Source organism: Pyrus communis, chromosome 9, assembly GCF_041283825.1.
Source record: "Pyrus communis isolate YQ-2024b chromosome 9, ASM4128382v1, whole genome shotgun sequence".
Lineage (NCBI taxonomy): Eukaryota > Viridiplantae > Streptophyta > Magnoliopsida > Rosales > Rosaceae > Pyrus > Pyrus communis.
In genome coordinates, this window is record NC_142573.1 from 26781446 (window position 1) to 26802283 (window position 20838).

The following is a 20838-nucleotide window of genomic DNA, read 5'->3' on the forward strand; positions in this document are numbered from 1 at the left end:
CCTAAGTTATAAAAACTCCATTAAAAACTCATCAACCAAATTCACTATCTCATAATCCACAAAATATACAATTATTCACGGTTCCAGAACATGTATCTAACATCCACAAATTTCCGATGGAAAACTTTTGAGGAAAAAAAAAAGGTGTAGGGAGAAACCCTTAGAAAAATTAATAACTTTGGAAAACAAGGGGAGACAAATTCAAATTGTAGATTTACCTCCGGACTTCTTTCAGTTTCAAAATTCTTGGGTTTACAGATTCAAATCCTGGGTTTGCCCGGTATAGTTCGATGAATATTTGAAAATTGACAACCACGATTACCGATTCATAGTGTGAGAGGATAGCTGAAAATTTTGAGAAGAGAGTAAGGCTTTTACAATGCTTCTGGCTTCATCGGGAATATGAAAGGGTGAAGAACAGCAAGTGGAGAGAAATATAATTTTAAATAGGGTTTTTGAACATTAGTCCTTGCAAAATATTAAAATTATATATATAAAAAAAAAACCTGATGCTAGATTACATATTCAATTTAATCCCTTAAAGTGTACTTTTATCAAAAATTACATTCAATTTTTGTTATTTAATGTGTATTTTTATATAATCTCTCCGCATTAAATTTTAATTTTATTAAAATGCACATATTTAGTTTTTTTTTAATTATAAATGAATGTAAATGAGAAAATATTAAAAGAAATTTGTGATGCAAAAATATATAAATACAGAAGTGTACAAAAATGATTGTGCCGAGATATATAAAATTGAATTTTTTGTACAGAAATATTTGTACCTACATGATTGTACCGACATATATTATAATGAACCTAAATGTATGTACCGAAATGTATTATATTTAATTAATGTACCTAAATGTCAATACCGAAATGTATGTACCAAAATGTACGTATTGAAATGTCAATACCGAAATATATATACCAAAATGTATGTAACTAAATGTTTATGCCGAAATGTATGCACCAAAATATACATACCTAAATGTATGTACCAAAATATAATATATTGAATTAATGTACCTAAAAGTCAATACTCAAATGTGTGTACCAAAATGTACATAACGGAATGCATTATATTGAATCAATGTACCTATATGTTTGTACCGATGGATATATCGAAATATTCAAATGTATTAATGTACCTAAATGAAGAACATACAAAATTATTATCGGAATATATATTATAAAAAAATTAGTTGCCTAAATGTAGACATTAAAATATATTATGATGAATGAAATAAAAATTAAATTTAAATGTAATTAATACATTAAAATAAAAATAAACAGATAAATAAAACATCAAAATATAACTAATAAATGATATGATTAAATGTACTAAGGACTAAAATTAGATTTTAATCTTACACAAGATTATAGTCTAAAACTTATCTTTTTTAAGGATTAAAATGAAGTTTTCTAATTTTAAATTACTATTTTCTTAAGTTATATTAACAGTGGAACTGAAGGAGTACTAACAACACGTGCTGGGCCAGTCCGGCTGGACTCCCTTTTGGCGCGAGTCCCGCTAGCATTCTCCTTGATTTAAAGTCTACGAACTTCAACTTCACAAACGTAAGTAATAAGGTGTATGTTACGTTTATTAACACTTCAGCAATAATTCAATTATCAACAATCACATAATATAATTTATAAAATATGATTTAAATTAATAGTTTCTCTAACAATATGGTACCTTAACACACGGTGAATGTTCTTCATGAAGAAAACCTCACAATAAGACCGAAGCTTCCTAAATGGTTCTTTTTCCCAACTTTGCAATACTAAAACTTAGCACCTCAGTTTTACTATATCTCCAGAAATTGTTTACCAACAACAACAAGAAGAACAAGAAAGCCTTTTTTCATTAAGTGAGGTTGGTTGTATGAATCCTAGAACACCATTCCGCTCGGTTGAAATGAATCGAATAGAATATTTGTAACAAAAATAATTGATTTTTAAAATTGTTCAAATTTGGTAATTTAGTATGCTTTTTATGTGCAGTTCTAGTTTGGTTCTTATTTGAAATGAATTGAATCAAATTATATGCGCATTTCTGATTTAGTCCATTATTCTAACATATGCAATATTTATAATTCTTCACCACTTCAAATGCATCAATGTTTACAGAAATCACACAAGCATTATTTCCCAAACACCAAAACCGAAAATATAGCGAATAAAGCTCCAAATACAAATCACACTATTACGACGAAACACACAAGTCAATACAAGCATAACATGTCGTGGAATATGATTCAGTGCCTTCTCAAATTGCACAGAGAATAGTTAGAGCAAGTAACGAGGAAAATCAGAGTGCCTTCCAGTCTGCTCTCCAGGCTAATATTTCTTCCTTGAAAAGGAAAAACAAAAAGGAAAAACAAAAGGAAGAGGAAAATAACGAACAAACACGCAATTGCACACAATCGGAAAACCTTAACACGCTAGGCAAAAGATGAGGATTCCTTTTTGGCAGAGAGTCCTGCAATTGTAACATCTACATTTGAATCTGCAATCATCAGCTGCTCCTGTAGAAATATATATTTCGTTGACGAAATAAACACATAAATTGTTCAGTATGAAATCTGATTGAACAACTATGAATAAGATGAATAAATCAGACTTCTAAATTTTACGGTTCAAGGTTCAGAAAAAGCTGAAAAATTGGAGAGTGAAATTAATAGTTGTTTAATTAGTGAATGAAGTACTTACAGTTTGATCACGATCATTCTCCTCTGAATCACTTAGCTATTTGTAGTCTTCCTGGTCTTGGATCACTTTGGAGTAACCCATCAGAAGAAATCTTTAAGTCGATCAGCTGGCAGTCCTCGACAAACAAAGTTTTGAAGGATGGGACTTTGAAAATGCAATTTCCCCTGCAAAAGCCTTGCAAACTTGGTAGACCAGAAAGCTTCAAACATTGCAAGCAACTGAAAGTAATCTCATTTTCTGGATCATCTTCCTTGCTCGCTACTATTTCTACCATTCTTTGACAGAACACAACTTCCAACCTCACGAGTTGCTGCAAATTCTTAGCCACGGAATAAGGTATTAAGTATTGCAGTCCGTGACAACTCCGTATGGTCAAATAGATTAGATTCCGAAAGGGTATCAAAGTTGAAGCTAGATTCTCTAATCTACCACATTTTTCCAAACATAGAACTTCCAAGTTTGGAAAAACAGGGCCCCCTGGTTGGGAGTTTTCCATTCCTAGATGAATCAGCTCCGGCATTTCGTTGAGCTGCAAAACCTTTACACGTGGGAGGGTCTCAACTTCATGTGTTTCCCCTCTACTACTTCCTTGGTGGTCGTGGACAAATAATTCTTTCCAAGGAGCAGAGAGCACAACAAGCATTTCAATATTCTGTAAATTCTCAAAGAAAACATCTGACTTGGGATGTGAAGTAGCAAAACAAATTGTGTTTACATTGCTCAACAACTCTGTCGGGAATGGACCATACGGTTCATACCAAATCTCCATGTTCTCGTCCAATACCAACACTTCCAAGTTGAGGAATGACTTACCCTGAAATATAATCAACGATAAGAGCATGCTTTAAAATATTTTGAAAAACTGGACAACGCATAATAACTTTAATATTAAAAACATAATAAATGTATTTACTTGATGGTGCATGTTTAACTAGTATGTAAAAATTACATAAAATTTCGAATATCAAAAAAGTTGTGTACAAGTATGGTTACCTTCTCAATTAAAAAGAAAGGTTGTTCCGTTGGTATTGGGTGGCCCAACTTAAACTTGTCTTGATATGTTGAAAATTCAGCAGCAAAAATCTCCACACCACCACATTTAATGAACTTCAATATGTTGAGTGATGGCCAATTAGAAACATGCAGTCCTGGATAGAAACTCCGAAGTTGGGGCATATTATCAAATATCATAGTTGTTACTTTAGGGAACTCAAACTCCTCGTATGCCATTTGTGGTCCTTCTTCCTTCACAACAATTTCCTCCATTAAACCACAATTCTTGACGCTGAACTCATTTAGTTGCTTAAGATCTTTGGCCACTGAGGCGAGAAATACATTTTTCAAACTCTCACATGAGTCTATCCAAACTGAATTTAGATTTGGGCACTCAAAACCATTCAACTGAGTGGTAGATGATGAGTCATATACCACTTGTAGTGACTGGCACTGCTCTATTTGTAATCTCTCTAGAGCATTCAATCTTCCCATGATACTTGGCCCAAAGATATTAATCAGACTGTGGCATCTACGAACATCCATAATTCTGAGCTTGCCAAAAGAATCTGAATGAAGTTGGTTGTGGAATATTGTCTTCAACTTAGGTAAGTCCCATATGCACAACATCTCCAAGCTAGGAAATCCTACCTGTCACACATTCATTTTAGAACTTGTGAACAAACCTTTTTTTTCACAAGAGTGGGATGCATGCATAAGTTGGAAATAAAAGCATAAAGAAAAGAAGTGACGTTATAACTCACCTTTTCATCAAAGAGCTCAATATCTCTTTCTTCTTTGTTGGTTGTAATATTTTCACTCTTAGCATCAAAGATGAATGTCTCCAGTTTAGTACAATCGTCTAGATCTAAATACCCCAAAGACGGAAATTTAATGTAACTTCCTGAGCTAAATCTAACGAGGTTTGGAAGATGGTGTAGCTCTAGATGGCGTAGCTTATCAAACATGTCATTTGTATTCTCCTCATTTCCCACTATCTCTTCCATGATTTGACAATTGGATATCTTGAGGATTTTGAGTTGTCTAAGACATTTAGCCATAGAACTTGAAAACAAGAATCTTAAACTATCACATTGATGCACAATCAAAGTTGTTAAGTTGGCCATCATAACCTGCATCGCACATAACAAAATTCATGTTTATATTAGGAAATTACAATTTACATTGTTGTTAGCCGTATATATTCAAAATGTGTAGATATAAAGTAAATATCATATATTTAAAAAGTAAGCTACCATGCTACTAGACGGATGTAGTCCTTGTACTTTCATTAATTCGCAAAGAACAAATTAGAGTAAAAACTATGGTTTGACGGTATTCCTCTTCACTTGGGAGGGAGAGGTCTTAGGTTGAATCTTGTAGATGACGAATTCGATACTAAATTAAATTGCTCATTCTATGGCTTAATCGAACTCTCTCTCTCCTTAATATCTAAATATCAACTAAAAAAAAAAAAAAAAACTCTCTTTTATGACGCGTCTCAATACTTGACAGTGTCCACAGACTTCACCCTAACATAACTCTATCAACTCCCAATAAAATTAAATAAAAATAAAAGCAAAAGTTAAGAAAACGGAGCCGCTCGTCCTCTTCCTCTCTCTCTCACTTCCCGAAACACCACAGCAGCAATATCAATTGCGTCTCCTTCACACTTTAAATCCATAAATCAAAACCCAAAAGCCTCGCCCTTCAATTTAATTGCTCCTTCGAACAATAGGGGACTACTAAATTTGGGAAGATTGAAGAATAAATCCCTTTTGGTGCAAAATTCGTTGAATTTACACCCTTGTCGGTCGAGAATGATCTCGACGTCACAATCGACGATCTCCTATTGCAAATCCTTGGGGTCCTTGCCGTTCACCGTGCAGCCCAGCGTATCGCAGGTTCCGAGAATCTCCTTCACCGTTCCCGCGAGCTCCTCCGGCCATGGATCTGTTCCTCATAACCTTGGCGATCTCGATGACGTCATCAAGGGAGATGCTGCCGCTGTGCTTTAAGAGGTGGTGGTCCGTGAGGGAATGGTGGCGTTGGGAAGGAAGGGGAATGGGAAAGGTACCCAGTACTCTGAGCTACGCTCTGCTGTTTTTATTTTTTTTTCCTTTATTTTAATATCAAGTTGAATATCATGAGTTATCAAATCCTAAAAATAAAAAAATAAAAATAAAAAACTGTGGGTTATCAGAATCTGATAACTTAATAAATCATTTAAATGGTTTTGACTTATTGAAAAAAACGAAAGAATTATATGGTCGAAATAACAGAGAAAGTACCTTCTCATTACTGAAAAGTCTCGGTGGTCCACCAACTTCTTCCTCCAAAACGATTTCGTCGGCATCTGTACCAATCGTTCGCTTGTCTTTGGAAAAGAAACCAATAAGCTTCGGTAGATTCCGAAGTGTCAAAGATTTTAACTTTTGAAAGGGCTCACCTACAAGTTGCCCATAACATACACTTTCCAAAGTCACAAGGTCTTCAAGAGTTAGAGATTCCAGGTTGGGGAAGGTATTATGAGAATAACTCCAACTGACGAAGTTAACGACATATGTAATTTCGTCGTTGTTTTGAACATAGAGACACTTCAGTTGTTCCACAGCATCACTGTCAAATAGAAAGGAAATAACATTCCCACTCTCCTTCCCGTCCAAGTACAATTGCTCACATCTCTTTACCAGCAACTTTATACCTCGGTCGAATTGATTTCTCCTGGTGAGCTTGAGTTTTAGCATGTTAGAGGAGGTTCCGTACGTGTCAGGATACTCCCAACAATCACCAATAAGTATGGTGTACCTTTCTAACTTATCGGAGAACAAGTTGGCCGGAAGAAGGTTAGCATCTGGAACATGTATGTCTAATGCAGTTAGTTCAGCCAAGTGCTTCAGCTCTGAAACAGTAGCATTACTTCCTCCGCTAGTGGGACCTTCACCCTCCCATTGCTTAAAGCTTTTTATTCCCACCCTCAAGTCTTCTAGTTTTGTCAAGCTTGATATAACGCCAGGCAAGATCAGAGCAAGTTCAGAGCAACCGGTCAAATCCAATAATTGTAGACGAGTCAATTGCCCTATTTCTTTGGGCAACTCTTTAATCCTGGACTTTAGGAGGCTAAGAATTTTCAAGTTTGTTAGCTGTCCAACAAGAATTATGTCTACCAACTCGCACCGATCTAAACACAATGTCTGGAGAAGCTTTAGGGATAGAAGAGACGGAGGTAGCGACGGAATACGGATTCCACTGACATCCAACACTTTGAGTTCTTTCATCCCTTCAAAAAAATTGTTTGGGATTTCCTGGGAGTCGCCCATATTATTAGTGGACAAGATTAACAAATTTAATTCTGGGCATTCCCAAGGTACTTCAGGAAACTTGGGGATCTTGCAACTTCTTAAGGACATCGTTGTGCATTTTTCAAAGAAATCCTCAGTTGGCCATTGTTTCACCTCATCTCCAAATGCTCTTGAAAAGGCTTTTTGATCATCAGTTGCAATCCGGACTGCAACATCTTGTAAAAGTTCATGCATTCTAACAGTTCTATCGTCGATGTCCTGCAATAGGCAAGAATTTTTTAATTTTTTAACCATTACATTCAATGTAGTCCGTGCCTCTTCCACTGTCTCAACATTTTTTATCAAACCCAAACCCATACTATACTTGAACAAGTCACTGAGAAAATTGCTGCTACTCCCGCAAAGCAAGAACAATTGCTTAAGCTCTTGATCCTCCAATTTTTCGTAACTCCACTTTAGAGCCAAGAATGCTTTTTCATTTAACTCTTTCTTGTCAAATCTTTTGAAACTTCTCAACGCATCTTTCCATTCCTCCAAACTACTTTCCCTTAAAGCACTTGCAACTGCAACAACCAAAAGCGGCAAACCTCCACATTTCTTTGCTAGCTGGCTTGCTTCTTTCAGTATACGGTTGTCTTTAACGACATTACCCGCCATCTTCTCAAACAAACTCCAACTTTCGTTTTCTTTTAAAAATCCAATTTCAAAATTTTTTTGTGTACGCATATCATGGAATAAAACTTGTCTTTCTCTAGATATCAACAATAACTTACAGTTCGGCACACCGATGAGTCCCACGGCCTCAAAGTCAATTTTTTCCAAAACATCGTCTAAAATGACAAGAGGCTTCCCCTCTTTTATCCTGGCCCGTAGGAGATTCGCCCTTGTTCCCATATCCACAGATTCATCAACATCCATCCTCAACTTTTTGGTAATTGCCTTTTGAATTGTTTCGTTGTCTTTTTTTTCTTTTACATTTAGAATTATAACCACGTCATCAAATAACTTCTCTTTCACAGCTTCTCTGTAAACCTCTTTGGCAAGTGTTGTCTTCCCAATGCCCCCTAATCCGTACACACCAATCCTGTTGATATCAGGTTTTTTCAATTCCGTAATGATATCCTTCACCATAGAAATCCTTGATTCAAAGACCACGTACTCGTCCGAGGCTATGGCAGATATGTCTTCTACGGCAGCTTTGTAAGTAACATTGGAAAACTCTTTTTTTATATTTTCATGTTCTTCAATCTTTTTCATCAGTTTTGTTGCCTTCCTGCTACGTTGATGATAGGATATCAGATTAGGACATATAATGAGACACTTTGTCTTTGCACGGCCTTCATCATGCAAGAGTGCTTCTGCCTCCAGAGTGGTCTTCTTCGCATCTGACTGCCATTTCTGGACATCAGCTTCCACTTTTTGATCAACTTTTCTTCCGACTTCCTCAACTTCATGCTTCATCTTTTGTTGGACAAAATCAAAATCCTCCAATTTACTCTTTAGATCTTCAAGGTTGCATTTGTAGAAAATGATATAACCCACTTGGCGTGCAACTGGTCTAATTGTGTAGTCAATTATTGTAGGAATAATTGCAGTGAGTATCTCCATCGCCATGGCACCTTCAGCTTACCAATTCGTCTGCTTCTCCGATCTGTTGAATGTATACGAATCCAAAATAAAAATTCAAGATAAGAGAAAGAAATCCTTATTTTTAAAGCAGATGAATAAAAGAATGAAACAATAGGTCATACCTTAGCTCATGATCGATACTACGCTTGAAGAAAAACATAGCAGTATGCAAATCATTTTGTTTTCTTTTGCATCTTTTGGAGAAATCTGCATAATAAAAGCAAAAACAAGGTTATATCACACTTGCAAATAGACGTCGAGACCATGAACAAGTTTCCACGTACAATTATTATACTAAAAAAAACTTTCTTGGTACGGAATTTAGGCAGCTGTTTTCAAATCTTAAAAACTATGAAAAAGGTATATAATCTGCTTTGAATTTCAGTGAGACATTTTAACAAACACCATATCTGCACGCTTAAAGCCGGTGCATGAGGCAGAGAACGAAATGTAGAACGATTTGCTCGTTGAAGACCACCACTTGAAGTTTGTACCACAGAGCTACTGATCTAGATGGTACGATGGAGCTACTGAAATCCAGGCAGTCATGAGCTCGAGCAACGCGAGGTTAGGAACAGAGACAACCTCGCTCTGAAAGGTCGAGCAGAGCTAGGAGGCTGCCGAGTGTCTAATTTTGTTCATCTTGAAGAGAATTCAATTTTTTATGTATTTACAAGTATGATAATGGTAGCCATGGTGATTGGTCCTAGACGAAGGGAGATGGAGGAAAAAGGGTGAAAATGTTGCAGGGAGGAACAAAGGAGCTGTTTGGTTGCGTGTTTAAAAGGTGTTTGGTTGTGTGTTGAAAGAACCATATAATTAGATAATGTATATGTTAGATTAATTTAATAATGATTTTTTTTAAAGAAAATATGAAAATGTGATAGCAATAATTTTTTGTTTGATAGTAATATCTTTGTAATGTATAAGATAATGGCAGTGTTGGTGGAGATGGTGGTTATGACAAGAGTGGTGCTGGAAGCAATTGTGGTTAGGTTGGTGGTAATAGTGATGGGGGCACGCCCATTGGATGGTGACAGTTGGAGTTGTGGTGGTGATGACTGTTGAAATTGTATCCTAAAAATTAATAGCGCTATGTTGGATATCATAAAACAACTCTATTATAACTATGAAATTCCGTATTTTGAAAATATATTTGGTATTATTATTTTAAAAGAGCTATTTTGAAATGTTTTTACATTACATTTATTTATGTGTGTGTTTAGGTTTGCGTTGTTTGCACCACCTGGTGATACTTTGTTCCATAGGATAGGACCAAAAATAGTTTTATGTTATGTTATTAGAATCTTGTTTGCCGCCCACACCACCCAATGGTATTCTTGTATGTTGTCGTCTTCTCCTAATATATGAGAGATTTTTCAGTATAATCGGTACACGAGGTGGTACATCATGTGTCACTATACAAATAATGGATTGAAAAGTTATTAACTTAAAAAAAAAAAAATTCTCACCCAATGGCAGGGCCACTTGAGGACTAGGTGAGGCATGTGCCTATCCTGAAGTTTCTCACCTTTAGTTTTTGTTTGTATGTTTTTAGTTGGATACTTTGTAATCTTTTACTTATGTACTTTTCCTCCCAACTAGCTTTATTTTATTTCAAAAAAAATGTGTTTTACAATAATATTGTTATGAAACCAAATCCTTATATCAACTAGCCTTCCTTAGTTAGTCACCCTTTTGCATGATTTGTTGAATAGTGAAACCACGCATATGTGGCATAGAGGAAGAATTTATCTTCATAGTTGCAGTAATTTTTGTTCAATTTCAATCTAGGAATTTATAAAGAAGTTTGGTGCTTATTATATAATTATCTCAATCTTCTTCTTTTTTCACGACTTAATTCTTTTCACGACTTAATTCCTCTCTTTCGATTAAAATTTTCCATTATGCTACAAAAATGAACTTTTCTCGCATTAGTTATATTATTTTTTGTCCAATTTCTTTCATACGGCTTAGTGTACAGATGGAGAGATAAATGAACTTTTCTCGCATTAGTTATAGTCTGGTTCCGCTACTATTCTCACCACTTATATAAAAAACACAATGAAAATTTTCGCCTAATATATAGATAGAGAGATCCACTAATAGTAGTAGCTAGAGACGGCATGCATGCAAATGATAGTTCATTTGCATGGGAAAAGAAGAACATAAAAGGAAGGCCTTTCAAATAAAACTCTCCCCAAACACCCACTTATCTTTTTCTCTTTACTAGTATCCAAACATCCATCTTCTCGGTTTACCAAAAAAAAATCATCCATCTTCTCTCTCACTAAAGGCTGCCATACCTCCACCAACCACCTCCCTCCCCTTTCTCCTGAAGCCATGGCAGCTCCATCCCCTAAATTTCATCACCCATGACAGATCATATTCATCTTACTAACCTTATGAAGGAAATTTCACCCAGAAGAAAAATCACAAAGGAGTTTGAAATTATTTGGGGAAATTTGGGCTTCTATGTTACCGTGAATTCCATGACGGAGAAGTCCAACGACAACGACGGAGTGCTACCATGGCTTCCACTATAAAGAATAGGATGATTTTGGGGTGGGGTCGTTGACAAAGAAAGGTTGGAGGATAAGTGGGTGGCACCAATGGAGGAGACGAGGTTACCGGAAATGTTGAATATATGGTAGTTGCTGAAACTATAAAGGAGGCCATTTGAATACATGGACATATTAGAGACTTGGGGGTTGATCAGAAGTAGGTGGAGGTGCATTGTTATAGTCCGAGTGTCATTTATTTTGCTAAGTATCAAGTTCATCATGTGAAAACTAAGCACATAGATGTGTTTTACAACTTTGGCTTGAAGTCATTGGTGAAGGGGAGATCATTCTCCAGAAGATTCCAACAAAAGACAACCCCGCTAATATGTTAACAAATGTTGTTAGTGTAGTTCATTGTTTGAACTTGGCTCACATTTTGCCTATATAAAGATGGTGTTAAGCAATAGAAGTTTTAGAGCATTTGGCTCGGCATGAGTTATTCTCTTGCTAGCATTTAGGAGTGGTTATGTATTGATTGTTGATTATTTTGATTTGGCTCGTCATGGCACTTTCAAAATATGGCCAAGGTAGAGATTGTTGAATATGTGGCCAAATTATTGTGGGCCTTTATTTGTAAGCCGAACAACCCACTGAAAGAGCCTTTTTTTATTGGCCCACGTGATAGCCACGTGAGGTTGCTAGGGTTTTAATTAGCAGCAAATCCTACCTTTTGAAATCATCAAAAAAAAAAAAAAAAAAAAGAGGAAAATTAAGAGGAGCTGACAATCCCATTATTGGAGAAGAAAAGAGAGCTACTCCATTTTTTTTTTTTTTTTTTTGAGTCGAGTGATAGCGTTAGTAAGTTAGATGTTAGATTAGCCACTGGCAGGGTTCGAACTCACACCATCATGCAAGGCACAACATCTTTCCACAACTATGGTAAAAGGTCATTTGCAGCTGCTACCCTATTTGGTTAGCAATCATCCATCAAATTAGTTGTTGTTGTAATAGCTTTGAGCTTCGTATAGAGAAGAAATTACTCACTATATTTCCTTCTCTATTTGGTTCTTTGGTGTGTAAGAGCTAAAGGGTGTATTGGGGTTTTGGGTTGTGAGATTGTCAAACACTTTATAAACACTCCTATTTGATTGATAGTGGATTATTGGTGAGCTCCTACTGCTGCAATGACGTACTCTAGTTACACTGACTGTTAAGGAACCTCGTTAAATCTTGATGTCTTTTCTATTTTTATTCTTATATTTCAATTGATATATTTCCTGTGAGTTGGCTTGAGTTGGTTTCCAATTAGTTTGGTGTTATCTTAGCACAACCCAAAGCCTATCAAGGCTCTAAAAACTCCATTTCAGATCCCCAATAACCTTCTGGTTTTTAGTTCCCACAATCCAATTTGGACTCAAATTCTCAACAAAACCCTCCAAATTCCACAAACTTTGGTTTTAAATTTCACCTCCTCTATTTCACACTTTCATCAAAGAAAAGAGTTAAAATTTTAGACTACTTTGGTCTCAAATCAGACTTCACAGTCTGATTTCTGAAGAGGGAGAAGGATGAGACTTTGGGGCTCCGTTGATTCCACATCCCAATGTTTTACTTTTTAAATTTTATTTTGCTTTAGCCAAAAAAAAAAAAAAAAAAAAAATTATGCACGACCATCATCCATGTAGGCCACAGCGACAAGTCACTGCACAGTCACCGTCCACGTAGGCACCACATTACGCTTTAACTAACATTCGGATGGCCAGACTAACAAAAGTATGAAAGTGTCACAAAATTCGAACTTTAGGTACACGACTAAGATGAAAAAACTTATATATGAGAGTTTGAAAATCACGATACTTCAAGGTAGTAAAGTGAGAACTACCCTTCTATAAATGATATTTGGAAAATAGTATTGCAAACAAAAAAGACAGGAGGCTCAAAAGACAAATACAATTTTGCGTTTTTTGAGTCGAGCGATAGCGTTAGTAAGTTAACTGTCGAGATTTGAACCCACGCCGTTATGCAAGGACATAACATCTTTCCATCACTGTGATAAATGGCCACTTGCAATTTTGCATTTTTATAACTACATAATGCACGAGTTAGTTTAATTTTATAATCTCTACTAATTAATAAAACACTCATTGTCAACCAAAATTCTATAAAATTACCAATTTAACCCTCCAATTAAAACAGAACATGAATAAAAAATATGGAGCATAAATGTAATTTCACACAACCAAATTTTGCCATTTTTTTTTCAAAGCCTTACCTACATGTAATCCTAACATATCCCTAATTTAAAAATAAAAAAAATAAAAAAACTCCCACTCCCACATTCTCTATCACTCTCTTCCTCTCTCCTTCTATTTCAAAAACAAAATTAAAAAAAAATTCTCACACACTTTGTGTGTGCCCATATACTAGTAAATTTTTAGTAAAATATTGAAAGCATGTCTAGTATTCATATATACTAGATAAAAGTACAGTTTAAAAAAGAATTGGAATTTTAATAAGAAAAAAGAATTGAAATTAAAATTAAAAAGGGGAAAAGTAGGGAATGGAAGAGAAAAAGTGTAGGAGTAAAACTATGGTTATTTGCAAGTGGCTCTTTACCATAGTGGTGGAAAGGCGTTGACTGTTGAGTCCTTACATAATGGCGTGAGTTCAAATTCCGTCGGTGGTTAATCTAACAAAATCTATCGTTTGACAAAAAAAAAAAAAAAAAAAAAAAAAAAACTATGGTTATTTGTGGTGAAGAAAAAAAAAAAACTTGTTTGTGTGAATTACTTTAATGCCTATATATATTTTTTCTAATCTAATATCAATTATGTACACTAGGGTATATTAGTAATTTTATTAATTTTTGGTTGACAAATAAAGTTATATTAATATGCAGCTTAGAGACATATATAATGAAAAGTAATGATTTTGTCTTTGGTAGTAATGTTTTTGTAATGTATAAGATAGCGGCGGTATCAGTGGACATGGTGGTTGCAACAACAGTTTGAAGTGCAAACAAAATTTTCAAAAGAAAATAACATTTCCCAAATGAAATTAAAATTTTGGACAGTTTAATTTTTAGAGTGCAAATGATAATTTTCTAAATGAAATTATACAAGGAAATAAAGTACATACCGGAGCTCCGGATCGACTGCAACTCTTTTCGTTTTGTTTATGCCTTCTAATAAGCTTTCTTTTGGAGACTGCATAGCAAAAGCAAAAGGAATGTCAAATTATTTCGAGATCATCAATGTACGTACGATTTACAAGTCCATCGCAATTTTCCTAACAGTGCAGATGAACTTTTGATTGATTTTAAGAGAAATAGTAATTAAATTATGGAGCGCCACGTGAAAAGGGTATGATTAATACGGATGGGTTCAAAAAACCGAAAAAAACCGGGAACTTAAAAAAATCGAGAACCGAACCAAAATTGAAAAAAACCTAACCAAACAAAAAAATCGAACCGAACCGAAATGTTGTAAAAAATGACATCGTTTTATATGTAATACTAGAAAACGGCGTGTTGTTCTGAAGGTTTGTATTCGTATTGGTCGATGACGTTCTTCAGTCTGAAACCCTAAAGCTAAACACCGATCCCTCAATCCTCATTCCTTTAGAGCAACTCCATCAAGACTTCTAGTCCGATGGACCGGCGACTTTTGCAACCTAATAGCCAGAGCTGCAAGCTCCAGGGCATGCGGGTGTGTGGATGAGGGGGGACCCGATTGAGAGGCCCGACTCGAATCGGTGGCTCGAGAGCCCGAGGGCCAGTGACGCCAAGCTGACGTCAGGGCGACGTCAGCCACAATATAAAATATTAATAAAAAAATGTAAAAAGTTAATTAAAATATGTAAAAAAAATTAAAAAAAATGTAAAACCTAGCAGGCTTCGAACTCAACGGCTTTCGTCGAAGTTCGTCGCCGAGGCTGATGATACACCCACATACAAATGGCAGAGACTAAACCTAAGGGTTTCAACTCGAAACACATAAAAAACTAGAGAATAAATCAAGCAATTGAAGTAGGGCAATAACCTCACCTGGGTTTGAGCAATGGAAACTTGAAGCTCTCGGCTTCAATGGTGGATCACCCAAATGGTGCTCTGATGATGCATGCAAAGATATATTCAAGTTCCTCTTAGCCAGGGGATTGAGATTTCAGAGTTTGTTAGTTTGATTTGCTTCGGTTTCGAAGAAGAGGAAGGATGAGAGCTCTCGGAGCTGTAGAAAGAGAATGAGAGTGTCGAGAGATTAAAGAGAGAGAGAGGTTTGAAAAATGAGGGGAAAGGGTTGCGTCGGTAGAGAGGGAGCTAGAGAGATGTGGGAATTGACTAACATGGGAAATAATTTGAATAAAAAATCCGAAAAGAAATTAAAATTAAAAAAAAAAAAAGATTTAATTTTTTCTATAAATATGTTATCATTATCTTCCAACTTACACCATAATTTTATATTTTCTCAAATACTTTAGGTTGTAATTTCTTATTTAATGATACGTGGTACAACGAGACCGATTAAAAATCCTATCCGAAATAATTGGACGTGGAATTTATTTTTCTTCCTTCTTTCAGAGAGATTTTTCAGTGTAACCAGTATATAGAATGGTACACCACATCTTACTATACAAATTATGGGATATATGTGCTAAAAATTTAATAACTTAAATAATACAATTTCCCACCACTTATATAAAAAAACGTGATGTACCACTCGTGTTCCGATCACAATAAATATTTCTGCTCTGTTTGAAGTGTTATTTCTCCTTTCACAGTACCACATAATAATTATGTACATCTGGAGCTCCAATTATCGTACTCTTCTTCCAGCTACACTTTCTGTACAGAACAGGCCAAAACCACAAAAAAAAAAAAAAAAAAAAAAAAAAAAAAAAAAAAAAAAAAAAAAAAGAAGAAGAAAAGAGATTGGAAAAGGGTAGAGGAACCAAAGAAGGAAAAAAAAAAAAAAAAAAAAAAAGCCAAATTGCAAAGAAACTGATTGCCTTTTTCATACAGGAGTAGGGATTTCCTTTTTCAGTACCGGAATATTAGATGAATGAGCCAACCAAATCTTCAATCGCACAAATCCAGCAATATCTTTCAAAAAGTGATGAGGAATATTTCCAGAAATTTTCATTCAGATTTCGCAGAGAGGAGAGAGCAGCATGAGAAGGAGAGCAAAGGAATATTTCTAATTAAAATTATCAAGTGACCAATAGAACACTTCCCATGAATATTATACGGAAAATCTAAAGACGCACCAACCCTTGAATTAACAGTTAACATAGAATGAAATCAAAGAAGGAAACGGAAGGACATACCTAATTTTTTTTGTTAAGCTTGAGCAAGTAAGAACATGCTGCAAGTAAACAAGAACGGAGGCGGGTGCGTAACTCTTTATTTTCTTCTAACAAGCTGCAATTAAAATCAGAGAACATAAAAACGCAAGTGTGAAAAGAATTATGGAGCAGGAATACAGGAAATCTGAAGGCGAAAGTAACCTTTCATGGTCTTGGAATAACAGTTGAAAACATCAGACAAACACATGCAGGCAGAAGGAGCTGTTATCTTTCTTTGCGGTAGCTTCAAGCTTGGCTTGGAAATGTCAAGTCAAGCAATGCTCTAAATAGTCCATTTGTTAAAGTCTAGCAAATTAGAAAGCAATGCTCACAATAATTGAAGGAAAATACTAGTGGTGCAACGCGCGTCCAATTTTGTAAAAGACAAAGACTATTTTTGGAATTTCATACGAATAGAGGAACGTACTGATTTAGTAACTAAATTATTATCAAAGTAAATATTAGGTCCTTAAACTATGTTTTTAAAATTTGCTAATTACATCCTAATATTATGTGGAAAACTAATGAAAATGACCTCAAATATTTACATTTTAATAAAAAAACTATATACTAATTTTATTTAATAATAAGGATAAAAGAATAAAAAATAAATAAAACATAAAAAACACCTCTTGCTGGGCGCGTGTACCCCCCACACCCCCTGCCCCCTTTCCACTGTTTTTTTCTCTTGTTGCCAGCTATCATTAAGAGATTTCTTTTTTCTTTTTCTTTTTTGGCTTAGAATAAGAGAAAGACTTCAAATTGAATTACATTTCTCAGTTTTATCTTTGTGGTGTTGTTTCTCAATAGTTGTCAAGATGACGAGATATTTTTCAATGTACCCAGAAATCAAGTTGTACATCACGTGTCTCTATACAAGTGGTGAGATTCTTGTGTTAAAAAAAATTAATAACATAAAAAATAAAATTTCCTTACATAATAACACGTGATACCACTTGTGTTATGGGCACAAGGAAAAATTTCTCAAAGATGAAATCCATGCTAAAGAAATTGGATGGAGAACTACATGTAATTATTGTAGGTATGTAAAAAATGTGAGGGAATTTTAATTTGGTAGTTAAAAACATATTTTTAAATATAATTATTGAGGACATAATCTTTTCAAGGTTTTAATCTAAATGATCACTTCTGGGTTCATTATTTTGGGCACAATGAGTAGGGTATAAGTTTCAAACCTTGAGAAACTGAACTAAGAATTATACACTATTTATAAAGCTTGACCAATAAGTAGACACTATTTATGAAACTGAACCAATAAGTAGACACTATTTATGAAACGAAACTAAGAATTAGGCACTATTTCTAAAACTAAAGCAATAGGTGAAAACATTTATGAATGTGGACTATACACTATTTATGAAACTGGACAAAAAACTAGACACTATTTATGAAATATGACCAAGAACTAGGCACTATTTATGAAAGTGGACCAATAATTAGACACTATTTATGAAACCCAACCAAGAAAGAGAAACTATTTATGAAACTGTACCAATTACTTTACTCTATTTATGAAACTGGACCCAATAACTAGGCACTATTTGCAAAACATGACTAGGAACTAGACATTATTTATGAAACTAGACCAATAAATAGTGTAGTACCGTTCAATTTTATAAATAATGTTCAGTTTCATAAATAGTGTATGTGATGGATGCACGGGTCTCACGTGTCAGTTTTTTTTTTTTTTTTCATAAATAAATTTTTTGTATTAAAATTATGTCATTTTCCATTGCAGACGAGTCTCACACGTCAGTTCTTTTTTTTTTAAATAAATTTTTTGCATTAAAATTATGTCCTTTTCATTAAAATTTAAGTTATTTTGTCATTTTTATTAAAATTTAAGGGTTTTTCATTAATATTTAATTCTTTTTTATCAAATAAAGTTATAGCATGATTTTTTTTTTAAATAAAATTAGGTCTAGCCCTTTTCTTGAAAGCTCCCAATATTATATGCGAAGCTATTCTATTCAGTTTTTCGTCAATTTAAATTACGTAACTTGCATGTGATACACTTGGTCAAATTTTGTCAATTCATTTTATTTTACCCAAAAAATAATTTAAGTATCCAATTTTTACTCAAGTGATAATTCAGGAACTGAGTCGACAATTCACCCTAATGAAAATAAAACTCGAGTATAATTGAAATAACATTGCCACTAGTTTTTACCAATATTTGTCTAAATTTAGACTGGAAATATATGCACTGGTTCCTCGATAGAAATTAAAGATTTGTTGGAGGTTTCTCGACTAATTGGGTACTTTTATCCGCTAACTGAAGCTTTTCTCTGAAAGGAAAAATTTGTGCTCACCATCCTCAAGTGAGGATGATGCTCATCATTTTTTCTGTAGCGTTAGATGTGTTTAATTTTAAAGTATGTATAGTAGACATACATAAACCTCAAAATTTTAAATTCATTCAACACTGATAAATAGAATAATGAATATTACCACAACTTAAAAATGGCGAGAAAAAATACACTTGTTTCTTTAATATGGCGTCAACTTAAAGATGAAGAGCAAAAATGCACTTGTTTCTCTAATATGGCGTGGAAGAAGAAACTTGACTGTTAAGTGCACTTGTGCTGTAACTCAATTAGTGGAGAACCACACCTTTATCTTCCGCCTTGTAAATTAATGTGGGGCCATTGACCCCACTGGTTTAAGTAGATTTATATGGAATCTAATATTCTTGAAGGGAACTGGATCCCCTCCGGATCCAAGGGATCTAAGCCACTGAACAATGCATTCAGACTATTGAAATTTGATCCAATGACTAAAAATAGGGGGCCCCTATAAAGTTATAATAATTGTAACCGTTGGATCAAATTTCAATGGTCCGGATACATTGCTTTGTGGGCTCAAATCTATTTGAATCCAAAGGGGATCCAGTTACTTCTTGAATGACACTTTCAGAAATTATGAAATGTTGTGACGTTTAAGAGGGATTTACATTACATGTCCTTGAAGGTGACATAAAAAAATAAGACCTCTCACCAAACTTTATAACTTTTAGTTTCTAGCTTTTTCGAATCATGTAATTTTAAATTCTTGTCTTAATCTCACTTTGCTAAAGAGATTAAAACTTTGAAATTCATGTTTTGTTCTTTCTTGCAATTGAATTTGTAGGACACATATTAAATACATGTCCAACAAGTCTCTGATGTGATGATAGGTCATCAGTGCAACTCTCATCATTTTTTACATGGGACAAGTTTTGTTCCATGAGAAATGACGTTGGTTTAGCACCAAGAAAGCGCGCATCCTATAGGATCTACAATGTGTATTTCGTTTGTGAAAGAACATTTCTCCTGATCTAGCCACCGCAATAATGCCAAAATCGAAAAGGTCCAAGCAGTCATACACAAACATAATATAACCAAGGCTTGAATTGAGCCAACAGAAACCACACTACCTAGGCTTCTCCCTTGAGGCGGAAGCTTGCAAGGTTAAATCCGATAAGCGGTTGCGGAAGATTATAATGGTGCCCATCTTGTTCTTGGAATTATGACTAATAGTCATAGCACGACTTCAAGTAGCATATTTGTCTCCATTCAAGAATTTGGACGCACATAAGATCTCTTACTTATGAGTGAAGAAGAATACTAATAGATCGCAGTACTAAGTAGCTGTAAAGACTATTTTTAGAATTTCATTATAACAAAAAGAGTAATATCCCGATTTTGCAACTAATTGTTATCAGAGTGAAAATTAAGCTTTAAAATTATTTTTTTAGAAAAGTCAGTCCTTAAACTTATTAAAACCTATCAATTACATTTCTAATACTAGATGCAAAGATGCAAAACCATTTTGTTTAATTTGTTGTCAATTTAAGTTACGTAACTTTCATGTGATACACTTGATCAATTTTTCGTCAATTCATCTTATTTTATTTGAAAAAATAATTGAAGGATCTAATTCTTACTCAAATGTTAATTTAGGAATTAAGCAGACAATTCATCTTAACGAAAATGAAACTCAAAATATAATTCAAAGACCATTACTATAGTAAAGCCTTTATAATTTTTACCAATATTTGTCTAAATTTAGAGTGGAAATTTATGCAATGGTTCCTCGATCGAAATTAAAGCTAGGTTGGAGGTTTCTCAGCTAATTTGAGTATTTGATCCACTAATTGAAGCTTTTCTCTAATATGGCGTGGAAGAAGAAAGTTGACTGTTATGTCCACTTGTGCTGTCTAACTCAACTAGTGGAGAACCACTTTGCACAAAGTTAAGGAGAATCAGACCTTTATCTCCAGCTTTATAAATTAAATGTCGGCTGTTAGTGATTCACTGACTCATATGGGGCCATTGACCCCATTGACT

The 20838-nt window shown here is 34.5% G+C and overlaps 1 protein-coding gene and 1 pseudogene across 3 annotated transcripts in view; both read right to left on the reverse strand.

Moving 5' to 3' along the window:
* The window catches only part of LOC148694505 (disease resistance protein At4g27190-like), an 81480-nt pseudogene that overhangs the window by 21273 nt on the left and 39369 nt on the right, over positions 1-20838 (reverse strand). The gene's annotated exons all lie outside the window — the stretch shown is intronic.
* LOC137740095 (disease resistance protein At4g27190) lies at positions 2154-16788 on the reverse strand. Of its 2 annotated transcripts, XM_088699530.1 has the most exons (9): positions 16652-16788; positions 16472-16565; positions 14288-14355; positions 8768-8852; positions 6006-8667; positions 4479-4847; positions 3715-4365; positions 2722-3535; positions 2154-2537 (listed from the first exon to the last, which is right to left on the reverse strand). In XM_088699530.1, exons 5-8 carry the CDS (start codon positions 8628-8630, stop codon positions 2750-2752), a joined length of 4431 nt encoding a protein of 1476 aa, XP_088555656.1. In that variant the 5' UTR covers positions 8631-8667; positions 8768-8852; positions 14288-14355; positions 16472-16565; positions 16652-16788; the 3' UTR covers positions 2154-2537; positions 2722-2749. The 2 variants fall into 2 exon arrangements, with proteins under 2 accessions (XP_088555656.1, XP_088555657.1); XM_088699531.1 differs by lacking the exons at positions 16472-16565; positions 16652-16788 and adding an exon at positions 15195-15457.